Source organism: Brassica napus, chromosome A4 (assembly GCF_020379485.1).
Source record: "Brassica napus cultivar Da-Ae chromosome A4, Da-Ae, whole genome shotgun sequence".
NCBI classification, from domain to species: domain Eukaryota; kingdom Viridiplantae; phylum Streptophyta; class Magnoliopsida; order Brassicales; family Brassicaceae; genus Brassica; species Brassica napus.
The window spans coordinates 14,068,549-14,083,786 of NC_063437.1; the positions used below are offsets into that span (position 1 = coordinate 14,068,549).

At 30.7% G+C, this 15,238-nt stretch overlaps 1 protein-coding gene and 1 long non-coding RNA gene across 2 annotated transcripts; both read right to left on the minus strand.

Moving 5' to 3' along the window:
• Positions 1–955: 955 nt before the first annotated feature.
• On the minus strand, positions 956–3,658 carry LOC106446708 (CBL-interacting serine/threonine-protein kinase 16). Its single transcript, XM_013888484.3, has 2 exons — positions 2,784–3,658; positions 956–1,779 (listed from the first exon to the last, which is right to left on the minus strand). The coding sequence occupies exons 1-2, from the start codon at positions 3,473–3,475 to the stop codon at positions 1,086–1,088; spliced, it is 1,386 nt and encodes a 461-aa protein (XP_013743938.1). The 5' UTR covers positions 3,476–3,658; the 3' UTR covers positions 956–1,085.
• Positions 3,659–8,344: 4,686 nt separating this feature from the next.
• On the minus strand, positions 8,345–9,920 carry LOC125608028. The gene is made up of 2 exons (XR_007339046.1): positions 9,385–9,920; positions 8,345–8,621 (listed from the first exon to the last, which is right to left on the minus strand). It is a non-coding gene; the product is annotated as an uncharacterized LOC125608028 (long non-coding RNA).
• Between the last annotated feature and the right edge of the window lie 5,318 nt (positions 9,921–15,238).

The following is a 15,238-nucleotide window of genomic DNA, read 5'->3' on the forward strand; positions in this document are numbered from 1 at the left end:
AATCTATAACAAGTTTCCTAGGTGTGTTAAGAAGAGCAAGATAACGTTTATCAGACTTCTTAGAAGATAGGATGTCCTTGAGGGCTTTGATGAGAGGTGCTAGATCACTCATTATTACCACCTCATCTTGACAGGATTGTGTGGCATTTGTCTCTCCTTTCACGATCATTGTGAAGGAAGTGTACATGGCTTGCTTGCATTCAATAGTAGTATTTGTTTCCACAACTTTATATTTCTTCAAGAAATTAAGGCTTAGTGTGTTTGACATGTCTCTTGATAATCTTCTTGTTTCCACACCATCCTATCCTTCTGCTTGTACATCTCCTTGTTGGTAGTGACTGGCTTTCTTCTCCCACCAAAGAGTTCATGCGATCCTTATTTTCTTTGAACATCTGCACTCAATTCAACAAGGGTTGGAAGTTAATTTGTCTGCTCTCAGGAGATGTTTGATATCAAGACATTGTAGGCTAGTTTAGGGTCATGCGAAGGTTCATGAAGACCTTGTTGCCAACACAATAACATCACATTTGAATTTGAATTATTCCTTGGGCAGCTTCCAACGTCAACTTAATGAAATCTTCTTTATTTTAATAGCTGAGTTTGATGTCTGTCTTTGGTGCAACTTGATAAAAACTTCTTTCATCTCAATAGGGTAATGATTAAATGGAACTTTGAGAAGTTCTTGACTGATAAAAAGGGAAACGGTCGTTGAGAGGTATCCACATCCCCTTTCCAAATCGAGGTGCAATTAACACGCTAATACTTCCGGTTCAGTTCATTTTGGTTTGATTCCTGATTTGTAACAAAACATTTTCGTTTTGTTTTGCAGGGAATCAAAAAGTTGGTTGCTTCTTAATAACTTTGATCATGAGAGAGTACCTACACACAGACTGATTGTGAAATGACCGGTAATTGACACTGAATATTCCGGTTATGGGTTTGTATACATTTTACGTACGATAACAAGTGTTATATATTTTATTATAATGTAAATTATGATAATAAGAAGTTTCACAATAAGACATTCTCTCTCGCATGCAGTGCCAAAAAAAAGTTTTGGAGTGTTTACAGCTCATGAAGTATTATTAATTTATTAAGTTATCATTATCATGAGTGTTAACATGGTCGTCGTCATCATCGCCTTGCCATGACCAGACGATGTCCTTAAGAGCTGGCCTGACGTCATCCTCGCAAAACAACGTATACTCCAAAGTGTCGCCGGAGGTTTTACAAAACTCGACGACGGAGACTTCAGGAGCGACTTCGAAAACCTCCGCCGTCACCGAGAGCCTCCCTTTCCGACCTTCCGTTCTACTCTGCAGCTTCATCTTGCAGTCTTTCACGTGTTTCACCCTCATGTTCATCTCCGGCGCCGCTTCCTCTAGCCTTTCTTTCACCGTGATCGCCGGTAACTTCGACGTGAACATCCTCTTCGGCTTTCGTTTTATCTCGAATAAGCTGGAAAGGTCGAAACCCGAGGACATTGAAGAGATGAGTTGGAAGGCGTTGAAGGATCTCGGAGAAGATCCGCCGTCTTCTTCATCAACGTTCAGGTGTTTCTTGTTCTTCTTTGACGGTGGCTCTGGCGGTGGAGATGGGAGTGTCTCGTCGATGGAAAAAGCTTCCGGCGGTGTGAAATTCTTACGGAACCATGGGAACTGTTTGATCTCCGACATTGTGATCCGTTGTTCAGGATCCGACAGGAGCAGTTTTGAGATCAGTTCCTGCGATTCTGTAGAAAACCATGGCGGGAAGTCGATTTCCGCCTTGAAGATCTTTCTGTTCATAGAATGCACACGAGAGCTTCAGTCAAACCATACACAATGCCGAGAGTTTGATAACCGGTTAAACAACTTTACTTTTGATAGATTCAATATCCGGTTCAACAAAACCAAGTTTTAGATATAAGAAACGCGATAGTAGCCTGACCCGGTTAGATAACCCGTTACATATTATTTTTGACTAAAACCCCGTTATAAATTGTATTCATCAAAAACTACTTTAGAATTACATCTAGTGCGTCATTGTTTAATAATTGCAGAAGAATAAAAAAACTGATATATTGGTTAGATTCTAGTTGCAAGCCGAACTTGATAACCCGTTACTGGCACTCTGGCATTATCAAATAGATTATTTGAATACCTGTCTCAAGCTGGAACCGAATCTTGTATTTTTTAGAATAAATTGAATTATCATATATCATTATTTTAGTATATACAAGTATAAAACAAAAATGTAAGAAGGATATGAGCTGTATTAAAAAAAACTCATATTCATAATGGACACAACCTTTTTTTTTTTGTCAACAATGGACACAACCTAAAACCATCTTCATATCTCTAGTATTTTAATAATCTAAAATAATGAATTAATAAAAGTACTGTTGTAATTTATGATTAAAATTGTGTATGGTATTTCAAAGTTTAAGGATACTTATCTATTCTTTGGTAAAAAAAACCATTTTCTATATAATTTTTAGAAAATTAGTTCCAAAAAGATAGGTGATAGAATCTGTTAATATAGTAACCTATTAAACTTCCAAATTTTTATTTTAGGTTTTATTTACTCTCTAGCTTTTAGAAACAATTCAAAGTACGTCCTTAGAAAAAAAAAATGTTTCCTTTAATCTTCAACGAGAGATGCACCTAGTTCCCAACTTAACAATGTTTTATCAATAAGAAGAGGCTCTTGAATTTTGTATTTTAAAAAAAAAAATGTGGTAGAAGAATGTTTCTAATGAATAAAAGTTAACGGTTTGGATTAGTTAACCGGTTAGGACTTACGTGTACAAGGTCATGACGTTTTCGTCGATAAACGGCAAGAAGCCAGCGAGGAGCGCATACAAAACGATGCCGCACGACCAAATATCCGCCATAGCTCCGTCGTATCCTTTATTCCGGAGAACCTCCGGCGCCACGTAAGCCGGAGTCCCGCACCGCGTATGGAGCAGATCGTCGCTGCTGCCGCGTCTTCCGCCGAGCCCCTCCGGCATCATCAACGCTGACAATCCGAAATCCGTAACCTTAAGATCGCCGTGTCCGTCAAGCAACAGATTCTCCGGCTTGATATCGCGGTGGTAAACGCCGCGGCTGTGGCAAAAATCAACGGCGGAGATCAGCTGTTGAAAATACTTCCGCGCAAGATCCTCCGGGAGCTTCCCGTCTTTATCCAGCCTCTCGAAAAGCTCTCCTCCGTCGACGTACTCCATGATGAAGAAGATCTTCGTCTTCGTCGCCATCATTTCACGGAGCTCCACGACGTTTGGGTGGCGGAGGAGTCGCATGACGGCGATCTCTCTCTCGATCTGCTCCGTCATGCCTCGACGTTTTAACACGAGGTCTTTCTTTATGACTTTGATTGCCACCTCATCGCCGGTAGATATCTCTGTGCCGTGGTACACCTTGGCGAAGTTACCGGTGCCGAGGAGTTTTCCGATCGTGTATTTGTCGAAGAGGACAGTTTTGGATTCTTCCATTTGTCCGTGGGACTTGGTCTCACAAGTATGATGTGAAGATAACTATATGATATTTCTTACTTGGTTATATATACATATGGAAATGATTTGTTTATGAAGTTGTATAACTTATTTTAATATGCGACGACTAAGTGAAGTGGGGGAAGAAATGTTCTGTCTGATCTTATCCAAATAATATGATATGTCCGTAAGATCTGGCAAAGCAATTAGGAGTAGGGAGTATATAATAACTCATCATTCATAATAATATAATACGTTGAAACAACACATAGTATTTTGTCATCGATTTCATTGTTCCAAGACAAAAAAAAACAGAAAACAAAAGAAATTCTTTTTTTTTTTCGTTCAATTGATTATATTAAACACCGGATAGAATACAAAAGCCAGCGGAACACGTTGATATCTCCGGAAACAAAAGTCCATAGAAAGGACACTAAAACCCATACGAGGACACTAAAAACCAGACTACAACATAACTTATACAAACACAAATTCTTACAACTAAGCCTTCATAAAATCCTTTAACAAACCCATAAATAACAAAGTCAAGGCCAAAAATAACTGGAAGTCTTTCACAAGACCACAGTCAACCAAGCGGATAAGTGGCGAAAATAATTTAACAGAACCGAAATCACCTGAACCTCTTATCCACGATGAAAAGCCAGAACCACGCCGAATAGCACCACACACACAACGACCCCGAACCATGGGTCTAAGAACCAAAACACCCGGGACCAACCGTCCTACAAAACCGCAACTTCATCCGATTGAACCAAAACCTCAACCTCTTTATACTGCTTCAACCATCCAAGAAGAAGCCACCGAAGAAACCAGAGATCAGCGAATAAACCAGGAAAAAGACAAACTCTTATTAAAAGCTGCAGCGAGGACTCCTTCACAACTGGAAATGGAGAGGTGACACCAACCAACTTCTTCACAACAAGGATGCTAAACCTGTTTTACTCACGGATTCGCCATTAACGCCACTGCCGTACCGATACCGAGAAGAGACTAAAACAACCAATCTATAAGGTAAACAAGGATTCAGGGAATATAACCTCTCCCCTGTTTTACCTACTTAGCTTCTCAAAGAAATTCATTTTTACTCCTATAATTTAAATTTCTATGTTTATTTTTTATTTAAACCAAACCAAACCGTTCTATTACCATATACTTCCTCAGTTTTCAAAAAATATTTTTTTTTAAAAATTTTCTATTCTACAAAAGTAAGTTTTATAAAATTTTAAGTTGTTTTTATCAACCGATGTAAATAATTTGGATACTTTAAAAGCATAAATTGAAAATATTTAATTTGAGTAAATCTTATTGGTTGGTTATTAGATACTGTATAATAAAATTAAATAATATAAATATTTTTAATAAGCGTGAAAGTTTTTAAAAAATCTCACTATTATACACTACTGAAATAGTGGACGACGTGAAATTGACGTGTAATCGAGTCGTTAATGCTACGCATGTATTGAAGTGGATACGGATTAATAAAAAATAATAACTTGTCCCGATAGAATTTCAATGAAATATCTTTTTTGGTAAGGCCAGATGTGACCTTTTCTACTTGGCCCTAAAAATATTTAAAAAGAAATGCTTGAATTTTTTTTTTTATGTTAGTATTTGTTTTCGTTAAATGTTTCTTGACTTTATAGAGGAGTTTTCATTTTTTACGTTCTATTTGATCGGATAGTTATAATTATGTCATCAACTTAAACTCAGTGGTAAAAATGGCGACCGGATCTTCCTCCTTTTTTGTCTGGCACTGATTCTCTTGGTAGTTTGATGGATTCTTCATATTTTAACAATTAAGACAATAAACTAGATTTTAATCCGTGCTTCGAAAACGCATATTATTTTGGATGATACACAAATTTTGATATGAAATAGTATTTAGTGATGCTGTACATTATTATGTTAGAAAGTCGTATTATATCGAAGAGAAATTTTAAATTTTGTATAATTTATGAATTAGTTTACAGATTCGACTTTTGTATGGATCCATGACAAAGTACCTATTGGGTAGTTTTTGGACCGCAAGTTTTTATCGAGTCCATGTCTTATTCGAGATCCAATCGAGTATCCAAATTATCCAAAATAGTTTTTATTTATTAGGTATATTTTAATATTTTGAATATGTTTTTGAAATTACGGATAATTTAAAATTTTCATGTTTAGATTTTTGTTATAGTTTCGGGTTTTAGGTAAAATTTTATTTAAAAAATCGCATTTTGATATAAATTTACGTATTTTTTTTGGTTTTCGGATCAGATTTTGAGGTAAATTTTTAGGTCTTTTTAGATATTTTAATATTTTGGATATTCGTTTGAGTTTTCAGGTATGTTTTTGTGTCAAGTATCTTTTGGGTTTTCGTGTATTTTTTAGATTTTTTTAGATATTTCAAATCTTTTCGGGTTTAAAATATTAGAACTGATCAGACCCGTTATGTATCCAAAAGTTAGAGTTATTTACATGTATTTGAATTATAGATTCGGACCTGAAAGAAACCAACCTAAACCCCAAACCAAATGTTTTCAAATACCTAATTGGGTCCAAATGTCTAGGACTTTAAGGATCTATACCCAAAATGAACCGATCTGTTCCAAATACGAATATTCGATGCCTATATTTCTTATATTTTATGTGTATTTTATAATAGTTACATTCGTTAAGTTTATGAGAACCAAGATTAATTAGCAGATTTTTGGCTAATTTAAAAGTAAAGATTTATAGGGTTTTAAATAGTTTCTAAACTTATATTAAATAACAAAATTTTATTATATATATTTTTAGTTTTAGTTAATTTCCGTACCTATTCTTCAAAATTGTTAGATTAATGATTTTACTTATAAATAAGAGTAGAGATATTTTGATTGATTAAGTAGGAGTAGAGATATTTTGATTGATTAAGATAAATATTAAATAAAACATATTATTAATGAATGGGTCCAACAACTTTGTATAAGTGGATTTTTTAAAAATCTTTCCCTTTTAATAATATAGATTCATTTATTTAAAAATTAACAATTTTTACTACCATTTTATGTTTGGATTTACATTTGCGGCCAAAATCTTAAATTTTTCTAAAACGTATCAGAAAATATAATATATTCAGAGATCATATATGTATATATATTTAGAGACCATAATAAAATTTAGAGGCTATATATATATATACTAACCTCATAACTTTTTCACTTGTATTCAAACTTTGTGGAAAATGTATGATATAATTTTAAATGGTTATTATTTGATAGCTAACAAGCTATTACTTTGAAAACAAACAAAAAATAAGTGTTTAAATATATTTTTGAAGGAAATGAAATTAATAAGAAAATTTCTATAATTTTTATCACTATTTTGTAACAATTAGAGAATAGAGTAAGTAGAAGAAAGAAAGAAAGGTTTCTTAGACAATTTTTTAAAAAGTAATCAAAATAACTAAATTATATTATTGTATTTGAGATAATTTACTATTGTGAATATTCTAAAGTCCAACATAACGTAAAACTACGTTTGAAAAATGTCAAACAAACATACTATAATTCAATACAAGTTTTTATATTGATTTACTTATATAGATGTATACAACTCTATTTTACAAATTATATCTGTTATACGAATTATCTAAATTCAAACCAACTGGTAAATTACAACTGTCGCCGCAAATTAGAAGATATATTTGGCTATCAACGGATTTTAATCTTTCCGTCCATGCCATTTTGGTAAATTCATCTCGGTCTTGTGTTTATTTATGTGTACGGTGGTGATTTCTAAGCAGGAATTTAACTATTAGAGTGCAAAGGAGAAACTGTAGATCTTCTTGTTTGTCTTGGCCTTCTAAAAAGGAGAGTGAAATCGGTGGTCTAACTTTTCAAACTATATCCCTGAAATGTCTCAACTCAACCTCACTAAGCCCAGAGCTATTCAACCCCAAATCCAGAAAATCATTCTAGTCTCCATTAGGTTAGTGGTGATAAAATTTACCTGTCTATACACAGCCTCTCTCATGCACGACATTCTTTTTGCTCGCTCAAAAAGAACCCCTTTTCAATACATTACAACTTTAAAATCTTCTGTTTATACAATATAATTTTCCGTTTCGTCAGAAAATTTGATGTTCTTGCGTTGTTATATACATGCATGTCTTATGTTGTTGGTCGTTGCAAGGTACTCACCACAGATGAGAGAAAATCTCCGAAAGTTAAATACATACAATATTGTATATGCGCTGCGGCGTTGCCTAGCTTTTTCACAAGATCTAGCCATGTGTGCGTTCATTAACACCGTGATCTTCATGGGCACATCTGGATAGAGCCATCTATGGTGTAAAACGAAATTTTGCGTGGTTGAAATCAAGAGAATCATTTAGAGTATAGCTCAAAAGTAGTTTGATCTGAAAGATATGGTAATAGAACGAAGGGAAAATGAGAGAGAAAAAAATTGTGTTTGGTTTACGCATTTTCGAATGAGATGTTTAGTTCTAACGAACCGGCGAAGATATACAATAAAAATAAACTAAAATCCCTAACAAATTTTTCTTTGTTTTTGAAAAATTATGCACTTATCTAACTCTTCGATCGAGTTCACAATGAGCACGCTTTACGGCTTTAGTTAAGTTACTCAACGATCTTGGCCTCGACTGTACTTGTTTGTCTTTGAGTCTAGAGCCGCATTTGCATGTTGTAACATAATACAATTTTCTTTCAAATGAACGTTCTTTAAAAAAAAAATTACAAGCAAAAAATAAAATCCGTTTGAATTTTACGTTTCCTACAGTTAACAAATAGATTTGAAGTAAAAAAAAAATATTCTACTTAACCTAGAGAGCGCATGTATATGCACACAAACGAACCAACATAGCTGGAACCAACTAATTTTAAATCATTCAACTCAGAAATCCATACACAATATGGTTCATATTTCCCAATTGCTTCAACAATATTAGTATTGAGTACTGACTTAGCTAATTAAAGCTAGAACATATTGTGCATTTGAGACGCAAACATCACAACGATTGCATTATATACAAAGATCGCTTCCGATGTGATACACACGTCTGACCACACAATTCTCACCGGTATCAGTATCACCATGGTTTCAGCCCAACGACTCATCAGTTAACCGAAAGATAGAACTTGTAACAGTAGGACCGAAAATTAATTAGATATTTGTCGACAAACAACAATATTTTTCAACAGCCTCAACAGTACAAAAGTGGAAAGACATGACACATCAACATGTGGAACCAACACAACAACTTCATACACTATAGGCTTTTTTAGTTTGCATAGAAATAGTGTGTTCTCAAATTAATCTAAGAAAACAAACCACCAAATGTAACATTATTACATGGAATCAAATATTAATTTAAAAAATATCAACTAATTATATGCCAACATAATTATTCTTTTGGTAAATGTATAGACTATAAAAAATAATTATATAATTATACTTCGTGGAATCAAAATGTACGAGCAAACCATTTAGATAACCAAGAAGCCGGCGACTCTTTCTTATAATGCAAATATCATGACCAGAGTACTCTTGGAACATCTTATACACGCAAAATGAGATGATATGATGATCACATGAATCAAATGATATATGTATCTGAGTATAAAAAGTAGGGAGCTGGGGATTAAAAAGCCCCGAGAAAAGGGAAAAATAAATGATAGTATAATATATACATGAATCGAGAAAATTAAGGACCAGCCTATTAAAAACTAGGTTAACTTGCTTAATTTCATTTAACCACGCGTAAACTCATAGATTAAGCTTTCTCGATACTACCCATACATTAAACTATAATGAATGGTGAAAGTTTAAAGCTATCACCTCGCATGCAATCAGATCTATACAAGGAACAAGCCATCGTTTAAATCGCATATTAAGCTTACCTTTATTTGAGATGAACAAGAGAAGTAGAGAGAGATTGCGTATGTGAGAGAGAGAGAGAGATTGAGACAAAGAGAACAAGGACAGGCCAAAGAGATCAGCACTAGAATCTGACAGAAAGAGCAGTGAGCACGCAAGAGAAGCAAATGCAGTATATGCAGATTACTTTTGTGTGCTCACTCTCTTCTGTCAGTTGCTATGTTTTTCTTTTGTCCCAACTCATTCACTCGCAGTTCTTCCATCTCCAGAGATCTACAACATGAAAAAGAGAACATTAATCACGAGATCAGTGAAACGATGAGAAGATTAAAGGTTAGATCTGGGTTTTAACTAAAGTAGACAAGGAACCATAGAGAGAAAACACACAAACATGAATAGAGGAAAGAGATACTATTTAAGACACCTTTTGGAAAATCAAGTCTAGGGTTTTTGTCTAAATCGAGAAAAACATAACCAAAAAAGCAAAAAAAAAGAAGAAGAAGAAAGAAACAAAGATCTGATGAGAAGATAAGAGGAGCCTTATCTCTTGCTCATTCAGAGAGTCACCTTTCTTTATGGCTTTTGTCGGTTTGTTTATCTCTCTTACATGCAAAGGGGACAGAACATTTTAATTGATATATAGAGTTTCGTTTCATGAGCTAAAAGACGCAACGCACAAGACTCCAAAGATCTTGATATTTGAGAGTGAATAAGGCCTATTGATGATGGAGCGAGGTATATAAAGACTGTTAACAGGTTTGCCATCTTTGTTAATTATTTTTATGTTTTGACAATATAACTGCTTTTAATTTGTTGATTTGCATCAGTTTATTCTTGCCTTTAATTTAATTATTACTTTTACACTTAGTTTCTTCACTTTCCTTCGTTGGCGGAAGACCAACACCAACAAGCCCCAAAAATCCAAAATTGCAAATAGTAAGAATGATAGTTGGGCTATACGATATATCTTTACTCTTGATTTTATCTGTAATCTTTTTAAATTATCAAAAAAAAATATTGAATTTTAAAGATGGAATCCATAAAATAAATAAATAAAGTATTATATGAACCCTATTTACTAAAACATAATTTAATAAACTGAAAATATAGTTTCAGAAATATAATTTTTCCTTTGTTAATTATCTTTTTATTCTCTAATATACAGTCAAGAGAAATTGGTTGATATAACCAACATTTTTTTTATAATTCACCATATAATTAAAAGGTTGACAAAAATATATTTTTGTCAATACATACCAAATTGTACTTTGCTTATTTTATTTGTCTATAACTTCTCCACCCCATCTATCTTATTAATCTCATAACTTTTTAACTGCCAATTATTTAATTTTAAAATGTCTGAAAATTTTAATTTTTTTTGATATATCATCACTTGAAGTTTTTAAAACAGAAATATACATATATTTTAAAATAAAATAGTTATTAATTAAAACTGTAAGTCCATACTATATAACTTTCCAAAAACTAGAAATATAATAGAATACAATTTATCCATTTTACAAGTTGAATTTATTTTTAGTTTGCTAGTCGATTCCATTATTCATATTTATATAATATGGTTTCATAATAAAATATTATATATTATTTTTAATTTTTAATTTAATTAAAAATATTACAAATATATATTATTTTTATATTTTGGTTTATGTTTTAGTAATTAGAATTTAGTGTTTGGTATTTAGGAGAGGTATAAATAGTTTCAAATGAAATCCACTAAGATATTAAAATTTTAAATTTAAATTAAATTTTAAATTTACTAAAGATATTAAAAGTTCAAAAATATATGATTGCAAAGTTGGAATATGGAGGTATATTGTCAAAGTGGTTAAATTTTTAATATATTTAAGTTTGTTTAAATTTGAAAACTATTTCTTGAGAAAATGAACACATTATATATTTTGATATAATAATGAATAGTGTTAATAGCATGGGAATGTGAAAGTCAGTGTTATTACGGTTTTAATGTGTATGACATAATTGTCATGAATAGTATCTACAATTTTTTTTTCTGTTTCCAAATTAAAAGAACCTAATCTCTATTTGTAGAGATAAAACGGCAAAATTTTGTATAGAAATTAAAAGAAATAAATAAATAATTCATTTTAATAACTATATGGTATGAAAACCTATTAATTTCTAGAATGTGACTTGTGGTGTATTTAGTTCTCAGTTTATCATCATTCAACATGTTGAATTTTTCAAGACAAAATAATTTACTTCGTCTAACTTCATTTTTGACATGCTCACTACATTTTTTAACTTTTAAATATTTTATTCAATACTTTTATTATAAGTACTCTTATAAAGAAGAAAAAAAAGTTATAACACAAAATATCATTGGGTAGAAAGTAAAAAATTTTAAAGAAAAATTAATTTTCTTGTTATTAGTATAGAGAATTTTATGTACTTGTATCTAGGATCAATTTGTAATATAGTCAACTTCTCAATAACCATCAAAAATAGAGCATGCATAAATGGATAATGCATTTAGTGATATTTATATTATTCATGTCTTGAAGACAAAAAATTTATTATTCATGTCTACTGATATCTATATTATTTTAGATTTTATTACTATATAAATTTTGTTACATTTATATTTTTCTACTAGATGAACCCAAATAATAAGAAATTTCTCTCCAAAATTCTATTAATTATTCTAGATATGTAAAATTCTAATAATTATTAATTAATAAATATAGTATTTAATTGTATTAAGCAAAACTATTATATATCGTATAAGCTGAATGTATTTTGATTTTTTCGGTTAACAATTATAACATAAAATAGTAAAAAATAAAAATAACTTGTTGAATCTTAAAACCATTGTATATAACAAGTATATCATATGCTGAATAAAAAATATATGTCTTTGTGTGATTTATTTTACATCAAAACTTTGATTTAATTTAAGATAAATTAGAAAATTAAGAAAATATGATTTCTTTTTTGCAAAAGAAGCATACTATTTGTGATAACTTGTTTTTTCAAAGATTTTAGTTATTTATATTCAGTTATATCGTGATTGTTCCACAAAATACAACAAAAATCAAATGATCTATTTTGAATAATGCAGAAATTATTTACTCTCTTCCTACGAAAGTTGAAGTTATGAAATTCTATTAGTTAAAAATATAGAAGTTTGGGGTTTCCCATGAAAGTTTTTAGTTTTTTTTTTAATCATAAATTTATTCATATTAATTAATATAATTATTGAAATAGATAAACTCTTTTAGAATATGATATTGAAAGGATTAAATTTATTTTCAAATATATAAATATCCAAAACTCTTGTCTTGAGAGACAGAAAGAGTATCTGATCGTGTGACAGAAACTAAACAGTATAAGCTTAATTCTCCATAAACCGTGATCATCGCTTTAAAACTTTGTGTACATATCAAACCTAAAATGGTACTAATTTCTTTACTCTTATTATTGACTGCCAGAGATGATTATAAAATTACTTAGATTACAGTAATTATTGATCAAGATAGTTGACTTCCGAGTTCACATATTAGACATTATTGTTAGTGTTTGGAAATACAAATAAAAATATGGAATTATAGAGCATCTCCAAAAGAAACTCTATAACTTCAAATATAGAGTTTTTTGTTCTCCAAAAAGAAATTTCAAAATTTTAAATTTAGAGTTTTAAGAAGTTTGAGTTTCACTACTCAAAACTCTAAATTTGAAGTTTAATCTTTTTATTTGCATCTTGGTCCTTATAATTAATTATATCTCAGATTTATAATTCTTAAGTATTTTCTTATTCATAGTTTTAATATTTAAAAATTTTGCATATTTTAAATGTTTTTATAGATTTAAATTTTACACAATTTTTTGTAAAAGTAAAATAAAATTAGATTTATAATATTTTAAAAGTTGAATTAGACAACAAGAATATTACAGAAGAAACTTAATAGAAATTTTTTTAAGAAGATACATGAAGACATCATTATTACACAAATTTAAATATTACAACGACACTAATAGTCTAGTAAATTTCCTCCGGAACTTCTAAAATATTTTCCAAACAAATTTTGTGTAACAGAAAATGTAGCATTAAAAAAATAATTTTATGTAATAATATGGTGTTTTGCTTGTATTTTAATATTTAATTATGTATTTCTATTTATAATTTTATATTTTAATATAAGATTTTATTAGTTAATATTACTATAATATTTTTATATGTGTGCTAGTTATCTATAAAATTATTATGGATTTATATTAATTATGACAAATATAAGGAGCATAGTGTAAATTACAAATAATTTTGAAGATAAATTTGAAGTTTTGCTTTTGGAGTAGAACATCCTGAAACTTTAAATATAGAGTTTGCAAAATTCTATAATAGAAAGTCGTTTTGAAAGTGTTACAAAAAAAAGAGTCTTTTTAGAGATGTTCTAAAAGACTCTCACTAAAAAAAGTTATTTGAAGGATTTTGAATAATTTTCCCAAATTTAAAATACTTACTAATACAATAATAATAACATTTAAGAAATTGAATATTCTTATATTTTGTATTTAGAAACCTTGATGAAATACTAGCAATACTAATGCTTTTCTCTCCAACATTTTTATTTTAATTTTTATTCACTGTCTAAAATGTTGAAAGATATAGAACATCATATATTACTTCTATACATTGACAAACAGTCACATATTAAAAAAGTGTGATCACATTTTCAAAGTCATTTGGATCAAGATAAAGGGATGGGTAAAGAATAGATTCACTGGAATATGTCTCGAATAAACCAAAAAAACAAAGTTTAAAGTAGAGAAGCTTTATCGAAAGAAAAAAATTAAGAGAATTTATTGGCTTTTTATTGGACGAGTCATATTAGAATGACGTGGTTTCACACTAAACCAGAGAGTCGCATGAACCAGTCTGACCGTCGATTTAAGACAATAACTCCCTGCCGTTGGATCTGTCACTTTTGGAAGAGACCTTTCCTTGTTTTCGCCATATTTCTCTAGTAGAAGGGGGTTCGATTATTCTGCTTTTGTCTATGCGGACGTACGTATGTATTTATTCATTGTCAATGTATTAAATCCAACTAACCTGCTTCTTTTTTTTAACACCATCTAACTAATCTGCTTATTCTGCTTATTTCTTATGAGTATTTGAACCAAATCCAACTAATCTCCATTCTCGTCTAATGTCTAATGACGATTACTAATGAATCATTTTCGTCTGGTTAAAGACCACTAGAACACTGTAACCATTAGAACATCTCAGTAAACTTTTTGAACAGTTATAGTGAATTTTTTTTTATTTTGAGAACCAACATTTATAGTGAACTTCTAATGGTTACCAAGAACATTTCCTAATGCTTATATTTTTCTGAAAGACACTGCACAAATATTTGACGTAATTTATTAGGACATTTCCATTGGTTCTCATTTGTTAATGAAAATATTTTTAAAATATTTTATTATTAATATTAATTGTTAAAGATTTTTTAATTAATATATAAAATCAATTCAATCCAAAAATGAGAATAAGGTTCTAATTACAAGCCGACTCAAAATTTTTAATTTTAAACGTTTCTTAACTAGCTTTGTTCGACCGATCATTCCGGGCACGTTCCATTAGTTTGAATCTGAAATCTTTGAGAATCGGTTACCGTTTTCATTAAAAATAACCACAGAGGTGTAGATAGAAAACTTCAAAATCAGAATGAATGAAAAATTCTTCTACGAAACAAATGGTTAAATGCAAACTGACCTGACCTAAGGGCTGGTTGACAGGATACAAGTAAAACTGGTTGGGCTATTCCAAAAAGCCCATGATAGCATCCCTACAAGGCTACAAACGAGTAGAGAGATACAGTACTTAATAAGGACAAAAAC

Bases quoted from the DNA above. Each gene is read 5' to 3' on its own strand.
- LOC106446708 (XM_013888484.3), bottom strand. From the start codon at position 3,475: ATGGAAGAATCCAAAACTGTCCTCTTCGACAAATACACGATCGGAAAA. The intron at 1,780-2,783 runs GTAAGTCCTAAC...TTCTATGAACAG, and splicing joins AACGTCATGACCTTGTACAC to AAAGATCTTCAAGGCGGAAA.